Here is a 23,543-nt window from a genome sequence, read left to right as displayed (position 1 = left end):
CGGTGGGATTCTTGTAGGGATTTTGGCACTGGCAAAACCAGGCTTTTCAAAACACTTGTATTAAATAAAAATATGATATTATTGGGGGGGGGGGGGGGGGAGGACAGATTCCATGACTAGGTCATTTCCAGAACTACTGCAGATATGGCAGGAGATGGCATGCTGGTTAGGGGAGCCTGTTGGAAATGTTATTTAGAGTATTTATTAAATGTTGTTTATGTTATTTATATTGCTTAGAGTATTTTGTGTTTTAGTTAGGCTTCTTCAGCTAATAGCACTGTCATAGATATGTTTGGGCCCTGGGTGATTTCTATGGGTTTGTGGTTTTTTCTTGCTTATTTTATCCCTGCAGAATGAGAGAGAAAACATTCAGCCTCAGTATAGGAATATCACCCCTAAGATAGGCAGTTTTATGCTATAATTGGAGATGCACTGAATCAGCACACTTTTCTGCCAGCCTGCTGTGTGTGGTGTCTGGCATGCCAACGCTATGCTCTTCCAGGAAGCAAACAAGTGCAGGTACTTTGCACGGCAATGATCACCCACATTGCAGGCAGATTTGCTGTTGCTGCTTGAAGGCTGCATTAGTAGAAGCAACGTGTGGAAGACATGGACCTCTTCCCATGACTTTGAACTTCAGGACACTGAAGATGCTCAGGTAAGGTTTTGTTTTGCATGCTGTATAACGCTAGTTAAGGAGATACTGACTGCTTGTGGCTGTGCCACATGAAGATAGACTAACAACTTTGTGGAATTATTTTTCTGCCTCATGTTTTGGAGGCCTTTTTTGGTGGTACAGATTAAGATCTTGCCTTACCAATGTCTTGTCAAAGCAGTTATTACAAACCAGTTGGGGAAGAAGTATTGGAGAGTCTCAGCTTCCATTTATGTGGCTCTTAACTGTTGTTGTCCACTTATCCTTCACTGCAGCAACCGAGTTAGCTGCTGAAAAGGGTAGGTTGCTGTCTATATGGTCCAAACTACATCAACCCCATCTAGGTCTGAGTTGAAATCCGCAATACTTGAGGGAATCCATTTTTTTCTAAAAGGACCTATAGCGCTGAACAAAATGAGCTGTACGTGACATCTTTGCCAAATGGATAATTGATCAAGACAAAATGGTTTCTTCTGTAAAAGCCTTTAAAGAGCAAAAAGCCAGTGTTGTAATAGATAATTGAGGAAAGCAAGAGAAAGTCAGTGTTAAGAATAGGAATTCTGAAGCTAACGCATTCGGGGTAATTAAAAAATATCAATTAATGACCTTCACCCTAAATTCTAGTAGAACCAATTTTAAAAAACAAACTAGTCAGATGCATACATGATAATAAACATAGTTCATGATCCTGCACTGTTGTAACCTTCACCCTACCATTCGCCCTTCTCCACCCTTTCTTTGTCATTCTCTGTTGCATCTAATTAAAATTCCAAAGTCCTCGGGGTGGAGCCCTGCCAATTATACCCTTCTGTAAAGTGACATACCTGCTTCCATGGTATTATATAAACAGATAACAAAGACTACAATAACACTCCCATGTCATGAAATGTTTTTAGTATTTATTTGGCTTTCAGGACTTGAAGGGAGAGTACAGCAAATCCTGGCCTTTAAAGGAACTGTAAGGAGACACAAACAGCTAAGGAGACAAGCATAAGCACTGTCACTTATTTTTTGGCACCCTGTGCTATAAAAACCTAAAGCATCCTAATTGCAGTCATCTTTTAATTTTACTCCTGTGGATCATCTGGTATGTCCGGAATGCTGCTTGCTTTTCATACTGTGCAGAGAACCTCAACAAAACGAGTCTTTTCCATGTATCGTACATTTTTATTTTATTTGGCAAAGCTATTTGAAATCATGTTAGAAGAAAAGGTCTAGGTAGGAACTTTGTGCAGAGAGGGCCAAGCTCTGTGAGAAGGAGTGAAGATTTGACTCTGACTGTCAAAAACCTCTACTGCTCAAAATGCTAAAATTATAGTGGAAGGTCCAATGAGTAGAAGTTACTTTTCAACATCAGCTCTTGTTCTTAGCAGGTGTACGTTATTGTGCCAAATGCATGGTATAGCATATTCTAAAGTCTTGTGCTTTCAATTTTATTGAACTGCACCTGTTACCTCATTTACGATAAACTACTTTAACTAGTCTTAAGTAAGTATTGCTGTGAAGCATGACTTAGATGCAGTCCTCTCCAAGCATGTAGCAATTAGCCATTTCGCTGGCAGTGGCAGGGCATAAACAGTGTTAGCCCAGTAACTCTAAAGGTGCAGTGCTGGAAAGGGATGTGGAACTCTTGGTAATGTTGCCTTTATGGCACATCTATTATGAATGTCTGCAACCTTCCAGAGCAGCCCCTTGGGTGCTTTCAGTCTCAATTTGACAAGTCAGGAGCAGCTATTTCAGAACTCTGTTAAGCTCAGCGTCGAAAAAAATGAAATCGTGAGTCTTCTGAAACTTTTTCTCTGGCCTCCTCAAGCTCTAAAACCCTTAGCTGCCCGCCAAAGCCCCTCAAACAGGCTTTCCCCGCGGGGTGTACTGCGAGGAGTGCGGCAGGCCCCTGTGCCGCGGAGCGCCAGCACGTCTCGTTACCGCGGCCGCGGAGGAAACGCTACGGGCCCGGGGCCAGCCGCAGCCCTGGGAAGCGGCCGCCGCGCGGAGACAAAATGGCTCCCTCGGTGCTGCAGTGGGGGCGAGCGAGCCGCGCTCCGCCAGTGGCCGCGGCTCTCCACACCGCCACGCAGCGGGGCGGGCGCCTCCCCCCGGCTCGCTCCGAGGGCCCGGGCGAGGCGCCCCGCTCTGGCGGCACCTGCCGCTGCCGCTGCGGCCGCGGCCGCCGCCCCCGCGTCGCCGAGCGCGGCCGCGGCCTCGCCCCGCCCCGCCCCGGCTGCCTTCGAGGCGCGAGGGGAGCCGGGCGGCGGCGCGCCCCATTGGGCGAGCGGCTAACCAACCGGCGGGGCAGACGGCTCCCAAAGCTGGGCGCGGATTGGCTCTCGGTTGCCGGAGTGGGCGGGCCGCGCTGAGTGCCGCCGGGGCAGCCACATCTACTGGGCTGCGCTTTTCAAACGGCGGTGGTGGCGGCTGCGGAGGGGCGCGTGCCGGCCTGCAGCGCGCGGGCGGCCGTTACGGGGCGGCGGCGCGTGCGGGCTCGCCAGGCCCTCGTCGGAGCGCGGTGAGTGCCCGAGCGGGGCGTCGTGCTGGCTGCCCCCGCGGTCGCTTTCCGCGCGCTCGGGCGGCGGCTGCGGCGCGGGGGAGGCCGCGGCGAGGCGAGGCGAGGGCAGCGCCCCGGGTCAGCGCGGGGTGCGCCGGCTCGTAACGTCCTGCCGCGCTTCGCCGCCGGCCTCCGCGGCAGCGGCGCCTCTTCACAGCCCCCAGCGCCGCCTTGATTGTCTTTTTTTTCCCAATCGTTCAAACTAAGTGACACCCACCCCCCCCCCAGCTGAAGCCAGGCAGTTTTCCCTGGCTGGTTTCCTCAAGAGCCGTACTTCTGACGTCTTCCGCTCCCAGTGCAATATATAAAACCAGCACTGCCTCTAAGTTTGAAAATAGTTAACTTGTTTGAATTTGGGCATTTCCTCTGTAGCGAATTGGATTTGAAAATCGCTGGCTCTCGCTCTCCTCAATACCTTGTGTTGCCTGTCCGTTGGTTTGTGACCCGCCACGGCGCTCGGTTTTTCCGTGTGCTTGGTGCTCCCGGCCTGACGAGGGGACGTAGTTTCTCAGCACACAAAGTTAACCTCGAATAAGACAAAAGTTCTAACAAACCGTAACTCTTTGAAAATAATAATATAAAATGAAAGCTTATGTAATGAATTTAATAAGAACACCTCTTAACCACTTAAGTATTTTTTTTTTATAATTTAAAGAAATCTTCTTGTGAGGTGCAGTAATAAGATAACTTTAACTGTTCAAGCTGTATCAGGAGAATCCAGCATAAAGCTTCAAACATTTGCTTCGGCCTCTTGAATGAGGAGCTACAGTAATCGGGAATAAAGGAAGACATGTTTTTAAAAAAACCCTCCAACTTCTAAAGTGGATTCAAAGGCTTGCATGTTACTGTGTTGTGACCTCTCAATAAACTTTTTAAAAGCTATTTTATGCTTGTCAGATGCTAATTAGAATATACTCTTGGAAAAGTATATAGATCTTTTTTCCTGCTAAAACATGAATCTTTTTTTAAATCCGAACGAGTTCCAATATGAGTGCACGCATTTAAAGAAGTGATAATTTGTTCAGTGTTTGATGCGTGTTGGATGATATTTGAGTCATAACTAGTTCAAGTGCTCCCTCAGAAGTTTTGACAGTACACTGCTGCCATTTGAATATTAAAATTGTGTTTCTATAAGGTGGTCAACTCTATCTGAACTGTAAATTGCCTTGCAATTTTTTTTCACTAATAAGGGTAATCCTGCTCTTATAACAAACAATCAATTAAGATTGCTGTTAACCTTAAATAACATTGTTCTGTCCTGCTTTTGTGTCACGCCTGAAAAGATGCTTTTTTTGGTGACCAATAGCAATAAAGTGGGTGGGAATATCTTCCTAATGTGCCGTTTTGCTGGTTTATTAATGTAACTTAATCAGTGTTGCTAGTTCATCAGTTGGTTCTAAATGATCTGAACTTGCCAAAAGGATGCTGTCTATTCATGCTGATTTCTGAAAAATTTGTCTTGCGTTAAAGAAATACTTGGGTAAGCTACAAGTAAGTTTAATAAAAAACTGTGGAGATTTCTACTGTAATTCTTTTTTTCTGTACTCAGCTATGCCTGCTGTGTTGCAGACAACAAGAAGGAAGGAATCTTGTTCAAATCAGCCAGTACTAATTAAAAGAGTAGAGTAAACTTCAGGGAATTCCCAGAACTTCTCCAGATTCTGTACAATAGTTAAAGTTTATTTTCATGAAATTAAAAAAAAACAAAAACACTGTAATACTTAATAGTTATTATCCTTTTTACTATAACTGAAGCTTATGGCTAATTTTTCATGGGTATACTCCAGGAAAAAGCATTCTTATCTCAAATGTTAAGATGATGTAACCAAAAAAAAGTTATTATTTGAATTAATTTCCCTAGCATCACTTGATTCTGTTGACTAGCATTCTTTTAAAGTTTTATATTTAAATGTTAATTATTATGTTGTCTTTGGTAACTGTTAAGCAAAATTAAGGCTATTCTAATTTGATAGACCAAAGCCCTAGTATTTGTAGACTTTTCCTGCTGTGTAGCTGTGGGATTTCCAAAACACTTGTATATATTGCTTTAACAGGTGACTGGTAGAAGAGAGAGACCTGCTCCTAACAATGTCCAGGAGAAAGTTGGAGAATAAAAGCCTTTCAGGCTTGTTAGCCACATCTCTGCAGACGCAAATCAATACAGACAGTTTTCACAATTTCTACATACTTGAATCTAAAGAGCTAGGAAGGTAAGACTATTTATTTTATTTTAGTAAGAGGGATTTCTACTGCAGGCGAATCCTCTGTGCAATGATAGACTTTCCTTCTGGAAAACTCTTACGGTAGTAGATGGGAAATTAAGTATGTTTCTTCTCCCTGTCTTTCTTTGCAATATCCAACAGGTTCTCTAGGGACCAGGAAAAAGGTACATTGAGACATAAGATGCCAGCCCTTTCCATGTCAGAAAGACTTAGTCTGTTTTGATAGGCACATAGATCTGGGAATATGCTCCCTCTCCCTCTCCCTCTCCCTCTCCCTCTCCCTCTCCCTCTCCCTCTCCCTCTCCCTCTCCCTCTCCCTCTCCCTCTCCCTCTCCCTCTCCCTCTCCCTCTCCCTCTCCCTCTCCCTCTCCCTCTCCCTCTCCCTCTCCCTCTCCCTCTCCCTCTCCCTCTCCCTTTTTTTTTTTTTTTTATTTTTATTATTATTATTACCCCTCTCCAGTGACGCACCACATTCCAGGTATATGAAGAAGAGATGACATAGGGTGATACTGCAAGAATGGGGATTTTGAGTTAGTTGGAATAGGTTTTTTTTTTTGTTTTTTTTTTTTTTTAAAGTCTAGAGAGCAAAGACCTTTTTCTTTCCTCCTCCCATCCTCAACAGTTTAGACTAGGTTTCTAACAACTAGCCATTTGTGATTAATTTCATAGTCTGCTTCCTCAACATGTTTGCAACAGTAAAATAATTGATATTTATGATACTGTTACTGACATCTGAGTTGATGTTTGCTTAAAATCTTTGCATTACCTCATACCTTCAAGATATTCAGGGCATTGGGTCATGCAAACAAAATAGCAACAATTCCCAGGTCTTGTTTTGAAGGTTCTTAAAATCTTCAGCCGTGGAAGTGACACGGGTCAGTTCTGCAGTTGGTGTGCCTTGCTGTGCTACAGTGCGATCCTTTGCACCCAGAACTTGTTCTGTCAGCTAAGATGCTCTTCTGCATGTGACTTTGTATTATTTGAACTCTTCAGCATTTACTGTTCTCTTGATTATTCTAGCACAGGCACTTTATGTGGTACTCTTTCATTTATTTAAAAACAAAACAAAACAAAAAAGTTCACCTTACAACTTTCCTGTCTCTTCTTACCCCCCTTTGTCAGCACTGGTTTTGAAATCCAGGCTCTACAGAAGCAGTTTGCACATGCCGTCCTCGAGAACTCCAGTATTCTGAAAACTGTATTTTCAGATTATACGTATCTGAGAGATGTCTGAAGTAAACACATGTATAGATTTTTGCAGGGATTCTAAAACACAGTCCTTAATATACTTTCTATACCTGCAAAAACAGACTTAAAGTTAATGCCAAAATGCAAAGAAACAGAGGCAGGGAAATAGCTTTTCCAAACAGTTTGTTGGACTTCTCCTGACCTAAGTGTGCATATCTATTTTTTTTAATGCTTTAAAAGTACTTCTACCTCTTCCTAAGTGGTGTAAAATTTACCTTTATATGTAGCTTCTCTAAAACATATAGTTTGCTTTTGTTTTCATTTGTTGTTTTCTTCTTCCTTTTCAGATTACTTAGTAAATAGTTCTTTTGTTCCTCTTCTGTGCTCAAGCTTCCTGAGCCCCGGTTCTTCCTCCACACCCTTTTATCTTTTAGGTCCTCTTGGTATTTAAGACAGTGCCTCACGAGTGAGGCAGATTTTGTTTGGTGGGTTAAAGTAGTTCTGTCCCTGTCATGTGGATGGCTTGGCTTCTTCCAAAGTAGTTGAATTTCTGTGGTTTGTAGCTTGGGATGTGAAAATAACTTGAAATCGTTTTTACCTTATAAAACTGGGCTGTAAACTGCAATGGTTCAGCAGCTGCTTTGCAGGCAACAAGGAGTGAGAACCACTGTGCTTGTTTCAGTGCAAGACTTGAGATTTGACTCTTTTTCCAGTTTCTGGGGAAATTCCAATGCTCCGAAACAATTTGCTGAAGAAAACTTGGCTAGACTTGTTTCTTCAAGCTACAGCTGTTACAGCTACTGTTACACTGAAGTGCTGCTTCATATGTGAGCTGTCAGGTTTTAGTGATGTTTTTTATTGATGGTTTGTGAGATAGTTATTAGCTCTCAGGACTGTATTATCTAACTCAGCACATTTCAAGACACTTGGTAATATGACAACTTTGTAACTTCAACCGGAATTTGTAACTGGTTCACAGATGCATAGATTCCATAAATTCTTATACAAGCACAAATGCAGTGTTGCTGATGTGTAGGTATGTTAGCTTGTCTGCAGGTACTTTTATAAGTGTAGGCTTAGTTTTTTCTAGATTCTCATTTAAAAAAAAAAAGTAATTCAGTGTCTTCATCCTTTACTATCTTTCCTTTAAAAACCTGTTTGTCTATATGCTGAGCAAATGCTGCTATAGGGATTTGAATGAGTTATATACACCTGTATATATCCTGCCTTTAAATTAGTTTATTCCATTTGCTAGGGCATGGTAGCATAGCCATGTGAAGGTAAGAGTAAAAGAGGGATGGAAAAAGACGTATGGTGAAAATTGTTGAGGCAAAAGACATGGAGTCAGTGATGAAACACTGAAGTCCGTACAGATTGAAGCAGAGAGAGGAAAGGCAGAAGCTGGACAAAGGAATCGTAGTATCCATTCACATGACAAAGGTTAACAGTCAATAAAAAATGCAATTATATTGAAGAGGGAGTTCTATATAAAAGTTTCTATTTGCATGGCAAATGCAATATGTTTATGAAATACATTTTTGTGTGCCAGAGGTGCATGCTAATAGTATTTGCCAGAGTCTAGCTATTTGTTTTTTAAGATGCTTATCTTTTTGCTGACCCCTTCAAAAGTGTGTATTGATTTGTAGTCTCATTCTCTCACTTTATAACTTTAAATTTTAATAATCGACATACTACAAACACAGTATAAACAGATAGGAATTCATATATTATCAGTCCTTTCTGCAGATATTGCTGACCCTTCAAAGCTGTTGTATCCACAGTTGTTGTACGGAAGATGTTCAAAAACTCTCAGGGAAGATCTCGCTGTTCTCATGAAACCCAAACAGTTCCCCTTTTTTAGTTTTGGAGAAACTTTGTGGTTGACAGGGTGATGTGAAATTTAAAAATAGAATATAAACTGTGTGCGACTATCTTCAGACGTAAGTATATTACAAACTTCAGCTCAGTAAACTTCAAATGCTCTGTGACAGTAAGTTGCTGTTACAATTTGGGAAATGCTTAGCCATTTCAGACCTGTAGATAGTTTCTAAATTAAGTGTGCATATATCAGATTGTAAATGGTCTTTCAGCTCTTAAATCGATTGCTTTCTTTTGTGTTTTGTACTCCTACCTTTCTGAACTTAATGCTTAAAAAAGGGTGAAAAAAACAAAATCCACAGGTAACTGATACTGAAAAATTATGATAGAGAAGCTATTCTGTTGAATTTATTTCTACGTAAATGATAGAAGTACAAATAAAGGTCAACTCTTTGCATTTTGTAATTTAGTCAGACTTGTACAAACTGTATTTAACAGATACGGCTCTTTACAAATGAATATCTGATTTATGATGAGAGACACTTATACTTTTTTGGTAAAACACTGAAATCTAGGGGGTTTTTTTGAAAGATGCCTCAAACATGCCTTTCACTTTAGATCCGTTTCTTTTAAGCAGTCTTTTGCGCCAGAAGAAGGGCAAGGCTTGCAGGAAGAGCTAACAGTTCCTACTAAATAAGTTAATATAGTTGATAAAGCAGATCAAATAGCGAGTATTCAGTGCCTGCATCGGGTTTGTCCTTCATGCGTTGTGGTGACAAAAAAACACATGTGGAAAGGCGTTGTTTCTTCAGAGATGTAAATGTAGGTCTTGTTCTTTGTACGTAGTTTTATAGCTGTTTTTAGAACTTTACATAATTTATTTTAGCCGTTCAGCTTTTTTAAAAAGAATACTTCTTATATGATTTGAAAACACTTCATAAGTATGCAACTAGTCATTTTTGGGAATGCCTAACTTGTGATTATAAAACTTTGTTTTTTCAGGAGTTTATAACTTGGCTTAAAAACTGCATTTTTCCCCTAATTTTTTGAAAGGTCAGCTTGGTGTTCTAACTACAGTATGTGGTTTTCTTTGAAAAACATATCTTTGCCAAAATACATTTTTGTTTCCATACCTAAACAGTTGGCTAGGAAATTAAACAGCAGACTTTGTCTAACTGTAAATTGAGAAAGGGAATATGAAGTAGTGGGTTTTTTGTTTTGTTTCTTTTTTTTTTTAAACAAAACACAGAGAACTGAATTTTTAGCAGTACTACATGGTTTGCAATGGGAACTTCTTTTTGTAGCTCTCAAACTTTCTGTACAGAGCTGCGCTCCTCCCCCGCAGAAGGCGTACAAATAGACTTCATGTTCTGTGTTCGTTTTCTACTTTTAACAGATGTGTTTGCTGTATCCTGTAAGTGCTATAATTTGTTGAGTTTCATTTTCTTTTGTAATATATTGCCAGCCTGAACAAAGCCCTGAGCAGCCTGGTCTGGCCTCATAGCTGACTGTGCTTTGAGCAGGAGGTTGGGCTAGAGCTCTCCAGAGGTCCCTTTCAACCTGAATTTTTCTATGATTCTGTGAGCCTTCAGTAAGAATGCCCATGTAGGCAGATACTCTGATATAATATCTAGTTACTCTGTGTACGTAAGAGGAATTGTACTTTGTCACACCGAAGTGTGTGTTCCATCTAGCTTAGTGTCCTGTTTCTAACAGTGGCCAAAAGCGAATTTCCAGGGAACAGGGTAAGAACAGGCCAAACATGACATTCCCCTGACAATTTTCCCAGTTTCCAGTTATTTGCCATGCCTTTTTACTTCTAATGGAAATTTATTTACTTTTTATATCTTAGGTTTTAATGTTTTCCCTTTTACTTTGCAGAGGAAGATGTGCTGTGGTTAGGAAATGTATAGCTAAATCGACAGGCCAAGAATATGCAGCTAAATTTTTAAAGAAAAGAAGACGAGGTCAAGACTGCAAAGCAGAGATTCTTCATGAAATTGCTGTACTTGAATTAATGAAATCTAATCCTCGCATAGTCAATCTCCATGAAGTCTATGAAACAGCAAATGAAATCATCTTAGTGTTAGAATAGTAAGTATGCCTTCATCAGATGTTCCGTGTTTGTAACTACAAATCTGTCAATGTATTCATTTTTAGCATAAGTTGCCTGAGCATCCAGAAGAATTACAACAGTACACAGTATGTATATTATGCTAGGATTTCTTTATGATATGCTTTAGTAAACTCTAGGGCTTTTTTTTTGGTTTGCTTTATTTTTGTGTAAATGTAAGACTTTTGATTCAAATTTAAATATTTTTTGTTTGTGTATTTAAATACTGTTTCACTTGGTGGTAAGTTTGATTAAAACTTGTCTGTTTAATTTGAACAGATTATTTCTTCTGCTAGTTGAATTTTTTAAGAAGCTCTATGATGAATTTTTAACCTAATATAAAAACTGAATGCAAATTCTAGGATCTGATTTTTTTTTTTTTTTTTTTAAAAGAATCCTTCATGTCAGACTGATCAGAGGGAATGTCCTTGGATGCCATAAAAGGTCTATAGCACGCTGCATATTAAATAATTCAAAAAAAGTAGGCACTGATTTTGAGTACACAAGTTGGCCCTGCCTTTCAGAGGGGCTGCACACATGCATGGTCTGTCAGCTTTGGCCACTACTTGGCACATTTTAGTCGTCCAAAACTTGCAATTCTTTTGCAGGTTCTGAGCTTCTAAAGTTGGTATTCTTACTGTTTTAAAACTGTTTGGCTTTTAGAACTGTTTCCTCCAAAATTTCCCTATTTTTTTAGATGCCCCTGTGGCTGTTCATCAACTCTGAAAATAAGTCTCCTTATTTGGGAATCTGTCTTGGATTATCCATCATGTTTGTTGTATATGTAAATATTTGTATGGAACGTAAGAAACAAAAATGTGAATTGCGAAATGAATTCAACAAGGCTTCCTCTGAGTAGAATTTAGGCTTTGTGTATAAAGAATTAGAAGAGATATGAATGGTAGTCCATACACGTTATGATAAATTAATTTGAACTTACCAAGTAATGTTGCTATGTTTTTAAAAAAGGGAGGGGAGGCAACGCTTCTTATATGGAACTACATTGTTCCTAATGCCTTATCTCTTCTGGAAAGATTAATGTAATAATCTAGAAGTAAAGGCAAATTCCACTTGACAAGTTTGGAATTTGTTGTTAAGAATAAGTGCATGTTCACATAGCAATACTGATTTTGGTGCTGCCGCTTCAGTTCAGCTAACTTTGCCTTGTTTATTGCAGCTCTCTAATGACACAACTGCCTGGTAATGTGGTGTTAATCTTAATGGTCTACGTTGTAGCAGTGTTCAGAAGTTTTGTAGTAAGCTTGCTAAAGTTGAAGTAAATGACATTCACTCCCTTCATCCATGTTTTTGTCATAGAAAGTAATCAGATCATGCATTATTGACATCTTGCAGAGCTCCAGCAGGGTAGTGACTGTTTTTATCCATGCTGTCCGTTATCTTAACTTTTTTCTTTTTTTAATAGACTTTATCATTTTACTAAGGCTGGAACTCAGGCTTACTGATCTGTAGTTCTGAGGAACTCCTTTATCTTGAAGAGAGAGAAACTTCAGGCAGTTAAAGCAGGCCAAGTAACGATTTCAAACTCTGCATGAAAGGAAACGCTCTATACTGCCACGGTATCAGTAATAACCAAGAAACCACACGCAGCACAATGACGCAAGGTCATTTTCATGTTTCCTTTATGCTCTACTAATGGTAGGGCTTTCTGTAAGAGCCTTGTTCAGAGGGAGCCATTTTGAGTTGCTGTGTGAAAACCTGAACCTTGTCAATCTTATCTTTGTTGTTAGTATGGAAATGGTAGATTTCAAAGTGACAAAGTTGAGGCCCTGTATTTCTGAATATTTTGTATCTGCTGGAGTTCTGAAAGATACTGCACATTGGCTGACTGAGCTGTGTATCACAGGTGTGTGTTACAACATCATCAGAGTGCTAGATTTTCTTCCTGGTGCCTCTGACAGAAATATGTAATTTCTAGTCTTCCATCAGAATGGCATGACCTGTAATAGTAACTGTGCAGTTTCTTCCCACCCAGAAATATTCTTCAGCAACTCTAGCTATTTATTCCATAGTTGCTTTATATCTGAAATAATTTTGTGTCCGACAGCAGGAATACTGTTGGGCTTTCTTCCCTCAAATTGTTTATGAAACTGGCTTAATTGAAGGTTTGGACATGTTCCAGAAATTTTAGGTCTCATTTCAAGAGGTAGGCTTCTTCTATTACAGAATGATGATAGAACTCATCTTCCTGAAGGCTTGCTCAGTCCCAGTTGCAAGAAAGCAAGGTTGAGATTTCCAAAGCATTGTAAGGAATTCAACCAAAAAATTCTTTCACAGTCTCAACCCCTATTGCCTGCTATGAGGCAAAAAAAAAAAGCATCATTAGATTCCCCCTCCCCCCCATCCTTTCCCTTTCTAAGCGCTTACATGTTGTGTCTTGGCATGCATGTGTCTGTAACTTTCTCAGCAGCTTCTAGGATGAATAGTGAGTAAATAAACACTGGTATATATACATACATAAAAATCTATATAAAGAGATACTTATATATAAAGTTTTCCTCATTTAAGCTTGACATTTCAAGTTTAATACATCAGTGTTCTTGAATGTGTTTCAGTGCTGCTGGAGGAGAAATCTTTAACTTGTGCATCCCAGACCTGGATGACAGAATTGGTGAAAGTGATATTATAAAACTCGTAAGACAAATACTTGAAGGACTTTGCTGCTTGCATGAAAACAATATTGTGCATCTTGATTTAAAGGTGAAGCAACATCAGACTTTTTTCTTTTAGTACTTTATCTTCAATTTAATATTATAAGCATCAAAATCATTTGTTAAAACATAACAAAGATGAGGAAAAGAGCCAATATATTAGAGGTTAAATAAAAATTTAGAATACAGAAGACCATTTAGAATACAGACAGTCTCTCTGTTCTGTTTAGCAATCTGCAGATTTCTGTGGTCAAAACAGTATAAGGCAAGCACTGCAAGTATAAGCTTTTTTTAAAAAATAAACTCAATTTTTTTAATTTAGCAGCAAGTATTGCATAGTATAAACTGGAATGTCATTTGGTATACTGTTTTTTGTGCAGCTTGTAGTTTGTAAATTAAAGAATTAAAACTTTTCTATTCTAGCCTCAAAACATCTTGCTGAGCAGCGTCAATCCTCTTGGTGATGTAAAGATTGTAGATTTTGGTATGTCTCGGAAGATTGAAAATTCTAGTGAACTGCGGCAAATTATGGGAACAACAGAGTATCTAGGTATGGAAGGGTTTCTTTAAAATTTCTGATGTGCAGTTTCCTGGAAACAACAGTTCATACATTGTGCTTGTGAACTTATGAGCCATTACTGGAGAAGTAAGAATGGGACAAAGCAACATTTTGTTTTGAGCTGTTCTTTTCCTTTAGAAAAGTAAACAAGTAATTGCAGAAAACCCCCAAACTTTATCAATAAGGGCACCTCTAATTCAGTGCTATAGTTCTTGCTGTGATGCATTCTTTACAATTGAGTAGCTTTATGGGTTAAATTAAGAAGAATTTTTGACTGTTAAAACTTTGCGATTAGAGCTGAAACACAACATTAGCATGCGTACAAAAAAGCATGTTATTTGAATTAGGTATGCAGTTTAGTATGATGATTTAATGAGATCAAAGTATTCTTGGAAAAGATAATGTAGTTATGACTTGATCTTCTCTGTGAAGCAGGTTTCCTGAAAGATCTGTCTATGCTCATTGTTCAAGCGTACTTGAGCCTGTGGCGCATAGCGTGCTATCCAGTGTATCCTAACAGCAGCTGATCTTAAAAATGGCCTACTCACCTGACTTTACAGTTACCATGCTGAAGGCTTTGTGTGTTTTTAAGGCTATATACTGGAAACTGCTTATAAAATCTTACCTGTGCACCCATCTGAAGTTAAAATATTTTGGGACTTAGAATAGACTTTATGCCATGTAATACTATTTCAGTCTGAACCAGTTAAACGTCAGTGTGTCTGATCAAACTGAAATAACATTTTTCACCCTTGTGGCTTGAAATAATAAACTTGATTATTCAAACTGCATGCTTGATCTTGTAATACTGGTTGGCAAAAAAACTTTGCCAAAAAATTAAGAGTATGTTTCAAAGGACACTTGAATATATAGTATCTTAAATTTTCTTTTTCCCCATCTCTTTCTCTAGCTCCAGAAATCTTAAACTACGATCCTATTACCACAGCTACAGATATGTGGTAGGTTGTATACTTTAATTCATTCTGATGAGGTAGGCATGACCAATTAGCAATTTAGAGGCTAGATTTAGTTTTTGATTCAATTTTATCTGGCTTCCAAAAATACTATTCTCTTGGTGGACCAAACAAAAGGGAGGAGAAAGGCAGTGCTCAGGATATATACTGGCGCTGGCAGGAATTACTGCATGTGGGTCTGTATTGTTCCACAGTTGGTAGCGAATGCAAGTGGCTTCTGAGCAAACAGAGCATGGACATTTGTTCTAAGGGAATAAAAATTATTATTGGATAACATACTTTAGATATTAGTTACTTCTGGATAACATTACTGAACATGCTTCAGGTATTTGAATAATTGGATAACATACTTCAGGTATTAGCTACTCTTGGACACTTCCCTCTACTCCACCACCAAAAAGACCCTTATTATGTAAATGTTAAGAATATAACTTTCCACTTCTTGTTTTTAGAGCAGTATTTATTTCTGCAGAATGACTTAAAAAACGAAATAAGTATCTTAGGCTACTTAAAACTATACTTTCTGATTGTGGATTCATGTATCAACATAATGAGCCATGTTAGTGTAAAGTTTAGCTTTGAGATGTGCTTTCAAAAAAAAAAATTCCCATGCAGTGTGTACTTACTGTGCATCTAAATAATACAAAACTTGGTTTTAAAAGTCTCTGTGATCTGACTACTCCTTTGAAATTCTTAACCCATAAACCCATAAAATTATTAAATCTGTTCATTAACTTTTTTTTAACAACTTATTTGTCTGTTGTTGTGGGGAAGAGATAAAAGCAAACAAACTATTGGCTGTATGCTCAGAATACTCGCACGCAGCAGCTACATGTTTCCGCACTGTGATCACTACTAAGGTTTGATGCTTTTGTACACATTAAGAAACCATCTCAGATTTGTAATAAATCACGTGATATGGTATTTGCTTTTGTGTTCTTATGGAAAAAGATCTCAGCAAGAGGATACTGTGGCACAAATCAGATTCTAATTCTACTGACAGGTTGACTAAATCTCAGCCTTCAATACTTCATCCAGAATTGTCATTATTATTTACATGCAGATTAGAAAGTCTTTTTTGCAATTCTGACTTCCAGAATTGCCGTATCTCCAAGAACTGGCTGTGTCAAATTTGTATATCTGCTTCTCCTTATAGTCTCACTGGGAGGAAAAGGGTGTCTGTGAGAGTAAGCAATTTTCAGAAATCCCTTCATTGAGATACATGGATAGATTTCCATCTGTGTGTACGTGCACACACAGCCAAATCACATAAAAGTGAGAGATCATATGCTGTTTCTAATTCTTCGAGTATGGCATACATCAGAAAGTTCTGACTGGCAGCACAACAAATGGAGGACATAGGACTTTGTTTAGGTACCCTATGTAGGATGACATGTTGTGTTCTTATCTCAGGAACATAGGTGTAATTTCATACATGCTGTTGACACAAGAATCTCCATTTGTGGGAGCTGATAATCAAGAAACTTTCCTTAATATATCTCAAGTTAACGTCGATTATTCAGAAGAAATATTTTCATCGATTTCACAGCCTGCCAGAGACTTCGTTCAAAAGCTTCTCATCAAAAATCCAGAGTAAGTAACAAATTCTTCAGGGCAAGAATCCTCTGTTTCTTGTTCGTGGAGCATCTAGAAAAAGAGAATGTTAATGTGGAAGCTTAGGATCACTGATAAGATCAGCTATACATTTCAAAATGCACTGATGTGATCAACTGGGTATTATCAGCTGGATGTTTAAAAATGCAGGCTTCTGCTTTTCCATAAGGTAAGAAAAGGATCTTTGATTCAGTGTCTGGCCATTACTGTTTCCAGGCTGGTGCTCTGAGTTTGCTCACTTTGACTTTCTTTATACTTCCATTTGGAAGACAAATTATCAACAAATCTTAAGAAATACATTCCAGAAAGATCAGATTCTTGTCTATAACTTAACCTTTTATTATTCCATGTGTAGAGACAAAATACAATCTTTTTGATAGTGCTTTGTTTCATGATTTTATATTTAATGCACCTTTCTATTTTTATACAGTTTATATACAAACTTGATAGTTTTGTGTTTGAACATTCTTCAGGAATAAGTAACATTTTGCTATGTTCAGTCTTGTCAAAAGCATTCTCAATCAAAAGCACAAACTTCTTTGTACTTGTAATGCATATTTCCATAACTTTACATTCCTTTTGAGTTCAGAGGCCTTTCAGAGTAGCTGAACTGTGAGATGATGGTCTGAGAGAGGGGGAGGATTGTACACAAAGACTGTGTGTGCCCTTGCTATATAGTGTTAAATATGGAATTTTTAATTGTCACACAAGCAAATGCAGGAAAAAAATTAAAAAAGGCAATTGGAGAATGACTCTCAATCCTTGTAACAGTACCTGAGTTTACTAAAGTCAGCTGCTCATACTCTACTAGGCATTGTCAGGGATTATCAGTGCTAGTGCTGCATGTTGTCATCTGTATTCAGTAATCGCTGTCGTCTTCAGAGAGGCTCCACGAAGCAGGAGTGAGCCTGCTGTTTGAGGAAGAGGCTCTTTGATAGGAGGGGCTGACTATGGCAGCTGACATCTGTGAAGTGCCTGCTCTCAGAAAATAGAGACTCCATGTTACCTCATATCTAGCCAGGACAAGATCAAGGATGAAAAGTCCTTTCTATTTGATAATCTCACACAGAGGGTTCATCAACAGCTGAAAGAGCTCATTGGAACCATGGTATCATCAGGGAAGCAATTATGAAGAGCCCGCTTCAGTAAATGTTAGTATGGACCTGTGAGATGTTTGACATTCTGCTACAGCTACTATACTTGCTGTTTTGCTTCTGGACATCCCAGAGTCTTCATTATATGCTCAGTAACTGCTTTTCCCTTTCCACTGCTTAATGACTATACCCCCTGTTAGAGGAAAAGTCTGAGATTGTCATCTCCATGAAGTCAGAGGTCTGTGACCAAAAAATATTTATGCACTCCTGCATAGTTGAGAGCAGGTAGTGGGCTCTTTTGCATTTCCAGCAAGTTTTGTGGAACTCACCAATATAAAACAAGATGAAAAGTATAGTCGCGCTGCACTACGTTATCCAACGGAACTATCCGATAAATCTCAAGTCCATTTGGAAGTAACTTAACTTTGGAATAATTTACACCAGTCTAGGGTGATTCCAACAGCAAAATACTGCAAAATGTCTGATATAGTTGAAAACAAATTCCCCTCATTTGGTCCTCCCTGAAAACCAAATGATTGAATATTCATTAAATAAGATTCCCTGCTTAAAATAGCTTATGTAAAAATGTAGGACTTCAAAAGCATAAGCCTGTGCATACATATAATGATGAAAACATTCTAAAGAACTATGAATACTAGCTAAAAAGTATCTGTTCCTTGTTCTGATTAAAAGTTTGAGTTTTGACATTCAGCAATAGGGGGAAACAGTCAACTAAAATCTAGATGCACGTTGCTAACAATGAACCCTGAACTACAGTAGGTTCTGTTGCACCTCTTAGTAGCTTTGGTGGTGGGTGGAAAAGCAGCAATGTTAATTGTGTAATGTTGTGCCCTCTGTAATGCCAGTGAGGGTTAAGATTTATTTTCAGCATATATCAGAACTGCTTTAATTATATTTTTAATGCTTCTGAAATTAACTTAAGCAACTTACCTCTAGATATTTTTCTTTCACAGGGAAAGACCCACAGCAGAGGCCTGTCTCTCTCATTTGTGGTTGCAGCAAGGGGAATTCATACTCTTGTGTAGCCCTGAAGAAACTTGCTGCCCTTCCCTGATGCCAGGACACACAACAAAATGCTCAGAAGAGAGGAATATAAAATCCAGTTGTAATGGTACCTGCAGCAACAAGGAAGACAAAGAAAACATTCCAGAGGACAGCAGTACAGTCTCCAAACGTTTCCGGTTTGATGATTCATTGCAGTATCCACAAGACTTCATGACAGACTTAGTATGTTAATGTGCTTTTATAGACTTCTTTTGAAATGAATTTAGCATAATCTATTCCAGTGGTGAATATAAGATTATGGCTTGCCAATTCATGCAGCATTGATGTACTGGAAATGCACTTTTGATCCTTTTATGCCAGTGCTTCCTTTTCTGTCCATTGCTGGCAATGGATTTAACTCCTGAGAAATTGGAGTTATAGCACCAATAGAAAGAGTTCTATGGGATTTGTTTGTTTTTGGTTTTTTTGAAGAAGGTATAATTAAAAATATTTGCACTTTTCAAGTTTTAGTCCAAAAACGATGCCAGAGTGAACAAATTCAACCTGAAAATGAGTTTGTTTAAACTCAAGCTTTGCCAAGCAGTGGTTGAATAACATACACGTTTTTATGATTACGCCTTGATAATAAACTGATCTAAGCAGGGAAACTGATTTGAGCTCTCTTATTGGGCTTATTTGTAACGATTCTCATCACTTTAAATGAAAGTTAAAAATCAGTGTGCTTTGGGAATATGATACATCTGTTGGGACTGTTTGGACAACTGCTCTCTCTCTAGGATCATTAGTAGCTAAGGAAATGTTTCTGCCTTATTGGTCTGGTCTGCTTAAGGATTGCAAGGCATATCGTGTGCTTTTTTCCTGTGTTGAATCTCTGCAGTGCTTGAATAGAATACGGGTAGATTGAATAGAGTTTAGGTAGCTTGTCATTCCTAGTGTTAGTGGTCCTTATCAGTGAGTTGTATTAGGAGAGAATGAGGGTCCCATGTTGATGGGCATATTTGACACACCTGCTGGTTTCTTTTCATACAGTCTCTAAACTAGTGCTGTCTGCCTGTAATGATCTATTCCTCATCTTGAAAAAGAAAGCTTCAGAGATTAAACTAATAACTGAGTATAATGATTTTTGCCAGTGAAGCTGCATTTAAGAGCTTTTTATTATGCCCTTTTAATGCAGATGCTCAGGGCATCTTTTCTGTCAAATATTGCTACCCACAATACTTACCTTTATGCCCGCTCTGAGAAATGGACTGCAGTGTTAGTAGTTAAAGACAAACTATCCAGAAATTGTTTTAAACCCTTAAATTTGCTTTGTTTTCTGGGTTTGTCATTTTTTTAAAGTCATATCCCTTCTGCTTCTTGTTTCTAAGATCTGTGAAATAACACATATGTCAAACTTTAGCTTGGAGCAAATGCCAGTTGTGTCTTAACAGCCTGAAACTAATAGTTTACCCTTGAAATACTGACAAGATACAATCCTGATCATAACAACACTGAGTTTAAAAGCCTTTCTGTGTAAGGAATGTGTTAGAACTCCCAGAAATGTTCTGAAAGTAAAGGGCACTTTGAAATACCTTTGCAATTTTCCATTCCTCGTTGCATAGACTTACTCTCTTTTGGTTTGGATTTAGTTTGTTTCATATAATAAAATACCACAGTCCTGACTGATAATTTTTTTTCAAGTGTGCCTGTGGACCTGTCAGTAGTTAAGCAAATTGAGGTTTTGGAACATCATGTGAGAAGTAAACATAATCAGTAAAAGTTTGTATTTTTTTTTTTTCCAAAAGGAATAGACAATTTTTTTGCAAATAGGTTTTGACATAACAGATGGGGGAATTCAGGACTGGTGTCTTTATTTTGGGTGATACTCATCTTGAGAAGTGAAAAGTCACCTGCGGTAAAGTCTGTTTTTTGTTGTTGTTGTTTTTGTTTGTATGCTGTTTGTCAGAAGTAAAGTTTTCCAAGACTCATGTGAAATGAAATCACAAGTAGCTTCAGCATGGATGAAGCTCAGATGCCTATGTATAAAAAAACTGCACTGACTCTTCTCTGCACATTAATTCTTTTAACTTTCTTCTGTGATGCTGATAATAGAAATTATAAAATTACTTTACTGGAGGCAGTTGTTGGATTGTATTCAGGTACTTTATACCATTGTCAAAGTTGTTGACTTTTCCCAGTTAGTCTTATTTAAAAAAAAACTTTCCCCGCCAACATGGAGTCTAATTTAAACGAGGGAAGTTAAAAATACGAACTATTTTATACACATACACTCACAATTTAAAGTTCACTTAAGATAAAGGAAGAAACTGTCAAAAAGCTACAAAAGATAAAGATGGGAAAAACTGTTTACAAAGTTAATTATGTTTTAAAATTTTCCAGAAAATATTACTAAACTGAGATTACAACAGGGAATCTTGTCTTTGTATACTGGTGTTCTGTTTTTAACACCTGAAAAATAAAGCTGAAAGCATATGCCAGCACTTTATCTTAAATATTCCTTAAAGTTTTATCATGGTAACTGATGTTTACATTTGTACTACTTTTGGAGCTAACTTATCTTTAAATTTGAATAAATGAAATTTTGTCCTTTCCAAGGATAAGGATTAAAGACTTTATTTGTACTTTATGTAAATTCAAAATATACCTTGAATCTGATTTTTGTTTGGATCATTGTTTGATTTTATTTAAAGATTACTCTGCATGCATAACTTCAATTGAATGTAAATATATACATTATAGACAATGTTAGCCCATCTTGCTTCCTGCCATATTACTGGGGATTGCCAACTGTAAATGGGTGATGAGTAACATCTTAAGATTACTGAAGTCATATTTCTATGCAGTTCTTGACCTTTTTATACAAAAAAAAAAAAAAATAAAGTTTGTCTTTTTCAATGTTTGTGGGGCTTGTTTGTTTTTTTTGTTTGATTTTAATCATATCTTTACTAGCTAGCTTGCTGGCACTCTTATGTATCTGTATTATACTTATAAAAAGTATATGATGAAAAAGTGTATACAGTGGGTCTAATTATGTCTTGCAGTACATTTTTATTGAGGTGATACTTCTGTTAAATTCTAATGGCTTTTGTATAATGGCCATGTAAGGAAACTTGAATGAGTACTACACAAATAGTAGGCTCTAATAGTAGGGCACTAATCCTACATTTTTGTTTTCAAGTATATGACCAAATTAAAGAAATTCTCCTTTAGAAAAGGAATTAAACTCAAAAGAGGTAATAGCTTGTTCTTTTGACCTGGATGCTACATTTCCTACAAAGGCACATTTCACTGACAAAATGAAAGCTCTCAGTGTTAGAAATGCATGAATGAGCTTTCTTATCAATGAAAGAAATAGTGTATCCACGTACTTGCTTCAGTGTTGGTTGCAGCATTACACTCAGAAATGATCTGTGTATTTACATTTCATGCATTAAGGCTATCACTTTTTTTTTTTTAAGACATCTAGAAAACAAACTATATTCTGTGTAACACTAGTAGCAATTTGAGACTGCTTAAAATTGCTATCTTTTCTATGGCTTTCTAAGAAAGGCATGTTAGAAAAACTGCCCTAAGTAATAGCTGACTGTTGTCTTAATGGGAAAAGTGTGATTGTATTGCTAGTAGGATAAGTTATGCTTGGAAATGTATATTGCAAAATCAGGGCAAGATAAAAACATGCAATTAATGAGTGTTTGACCCCCCAAACCAATCATCCAGTGCCTTAAGAACTTGGTAGCTGTGACATGAACTACTGCTTGGCTAACTCAGCATTTAAAAAAAATAACAAGATACAGGGTGAGTCAGCTGGTAGGAAGTTTATCAAATGAGTGGTGAAATGACAGAACTGAATTTCTAAGTCACCAGCAGTGCATAGGAGTGTAAGGAACTTCCTGAATCAAAAGCACACACATGAGTTACAGCATAAAAAGAATTTTTAAAAATCTAGTCAGCCCTTACATCATTAAGTCACCTGAAGTGACTCTTGGATAAAAGGTGTATTCAAAGAATCAATTCATTCACAACAAAATAAGAAGAGCACGGATTTTTGACCCAGTAACATATGTGGCAAAACTGTTGCCTTCCAGTGAAATTGAAGACTTCACCTTTGAGAAGAGTCTGAACAGGAACTTTCTGGGTCAACACGTTTGCAGCCAGAGCCAGTAAGTCATCATACCGACAACTGACCACAAAATATTTATATTTACCTTAGTGTTATGATAGTCTAGATAGTAATAGTAAATGTGTGGGTTTTGTTTGTTTTTTAAGAGATACTGGCACTGACAAGTGCTCAAGCTGATTCTCCTTTCAGAATGGCTGTGATGATGAAATAGATTATAGGCATAGAGGTTACAGCTGACACAAACCCAGATCTCCTCACTGTTTTTTTTTTTTTTAATCTTGTTGCAGTGACTGTAGGAGTCTATGGTACATCTATGCTGTAACTCTCTATTTCAGATTTTCAAGGCAGTCATTTCTCGATGGTCAGTAGTTCCTTCATGATATGAGCAAAAGACTAGTCTGACTAAACACATACTTCTTACAGTACAGCATGTTCCTGAGAATGATTACACAAACAGCATGTACACATATTTATCACCCTTTTTTAGGAGAAGGAAATACTATTATACTATGCTATTATATTAATTAATTAATATATACTATTATAGTCCTGTCTTCAATATGATTTTCTTGCATTAATTATTCCATATCCAAGAACCCACAGGATGTGTCTAACAAGACTTCATTTAATTAAGACCATAAAAGCAAAAAAAAAAAAAAAGAAAGAAAAAAAGGGAATTATTTTTGAAAAAGGGAGAAGGGGGGCTTTTCTAGTATTACAGAATTGCATAGGAAAAAACTATTAAAAATCATTACTTAAATTCATGCTTCTGTTTTATTAGCTTAGGTATGGTCTAACTATGGCATACAAGCAATACTTACCTATCTTTGTTCTTTAAAAAGTTCTTGAGCTGAAAAAGGTTTTTTTTCCTCTGAAAACTTGCCTAAGTGTAATGTCTCACCATGAATGGTGAGTCAAAGTATTAAATTTACTATCTTTTTGAAAT

General features: G+C 37.9%; 1 protein-coding gene across 1 annotated transcript; it reads left to right on the top strand.

The window, feature by feature from the left end:
- Window positions 1-2,984: 2,984 nt before the first annotated feature.
- On the top strand, window positions 2,985-21,376 carry STK17B (serine/threonine kinase 17b). The gene is made up of 8 exons (XM_064515129.1): window positions 2,985-3,161; window positions 5,255-5,410; window positions 10,310-10,522; window positions 13,115-13,259; window positions 13,634-13,760; window positions 14,680-14,728; window positions 16,157-16,336; window positions 18,426-21,376. The coding sequence occupies exons 2-8, from the start codon at window positions 5,289-5,291 to the stop codon at window positions 18,706-18,708; spliced, it is 1,119 nt and encodes a 372-aa protein (XP_064371199.1). The 5' UTR covers window positions 2,985-3,161; window positions 5,255-5,288; the 3' UTR covers window positions 18,709-21,376.
- The last annotated feature ends 2,167 nt before the right edge of the window (window positions 21,377-23,543 follow it).

This window comes from Dromaius novaehollandiae, chromosome 7, assembly GCF_036370855.1.
Source record: "Dromaius novaehollandiae isolate bDroNov1 chromosome 7, bDroNov1.hap1, whole genome shotgun sequence".
Lineage (NCBI taxonomy): Eukaryota > Metazoa > Chordata > Aves > Casuariiformes > Dromaiidae > Dromaius > Dromaius novaehollandiae.
This window is presented reverse-complemented; position numbering and strand designations above follow the sequence as displayed.

Coding starts and splice junctions, on each gene's coding strand:
- STK17B (XM_064515129.1), top strand. CDS start 5,289: ATGTCCAGGAGAAAGTTGGAGAATAAAAGCCTTTCAGGCTTGTTAGCC. Junction 13,260..13,633: donor TTGTGCATCTTGATTTAAAG/GTGAAGCAACAT, acceptor TTTCTATTCTAG/CCTCAAAACATCTTGCTGAG. Junction 14,729..16,156: donor ACCACAGCTACAGATATGTG/GTAGGTTGTATA, acceptor TTCTTATCTCAG/GAACATAGGTGTAATTTCAT.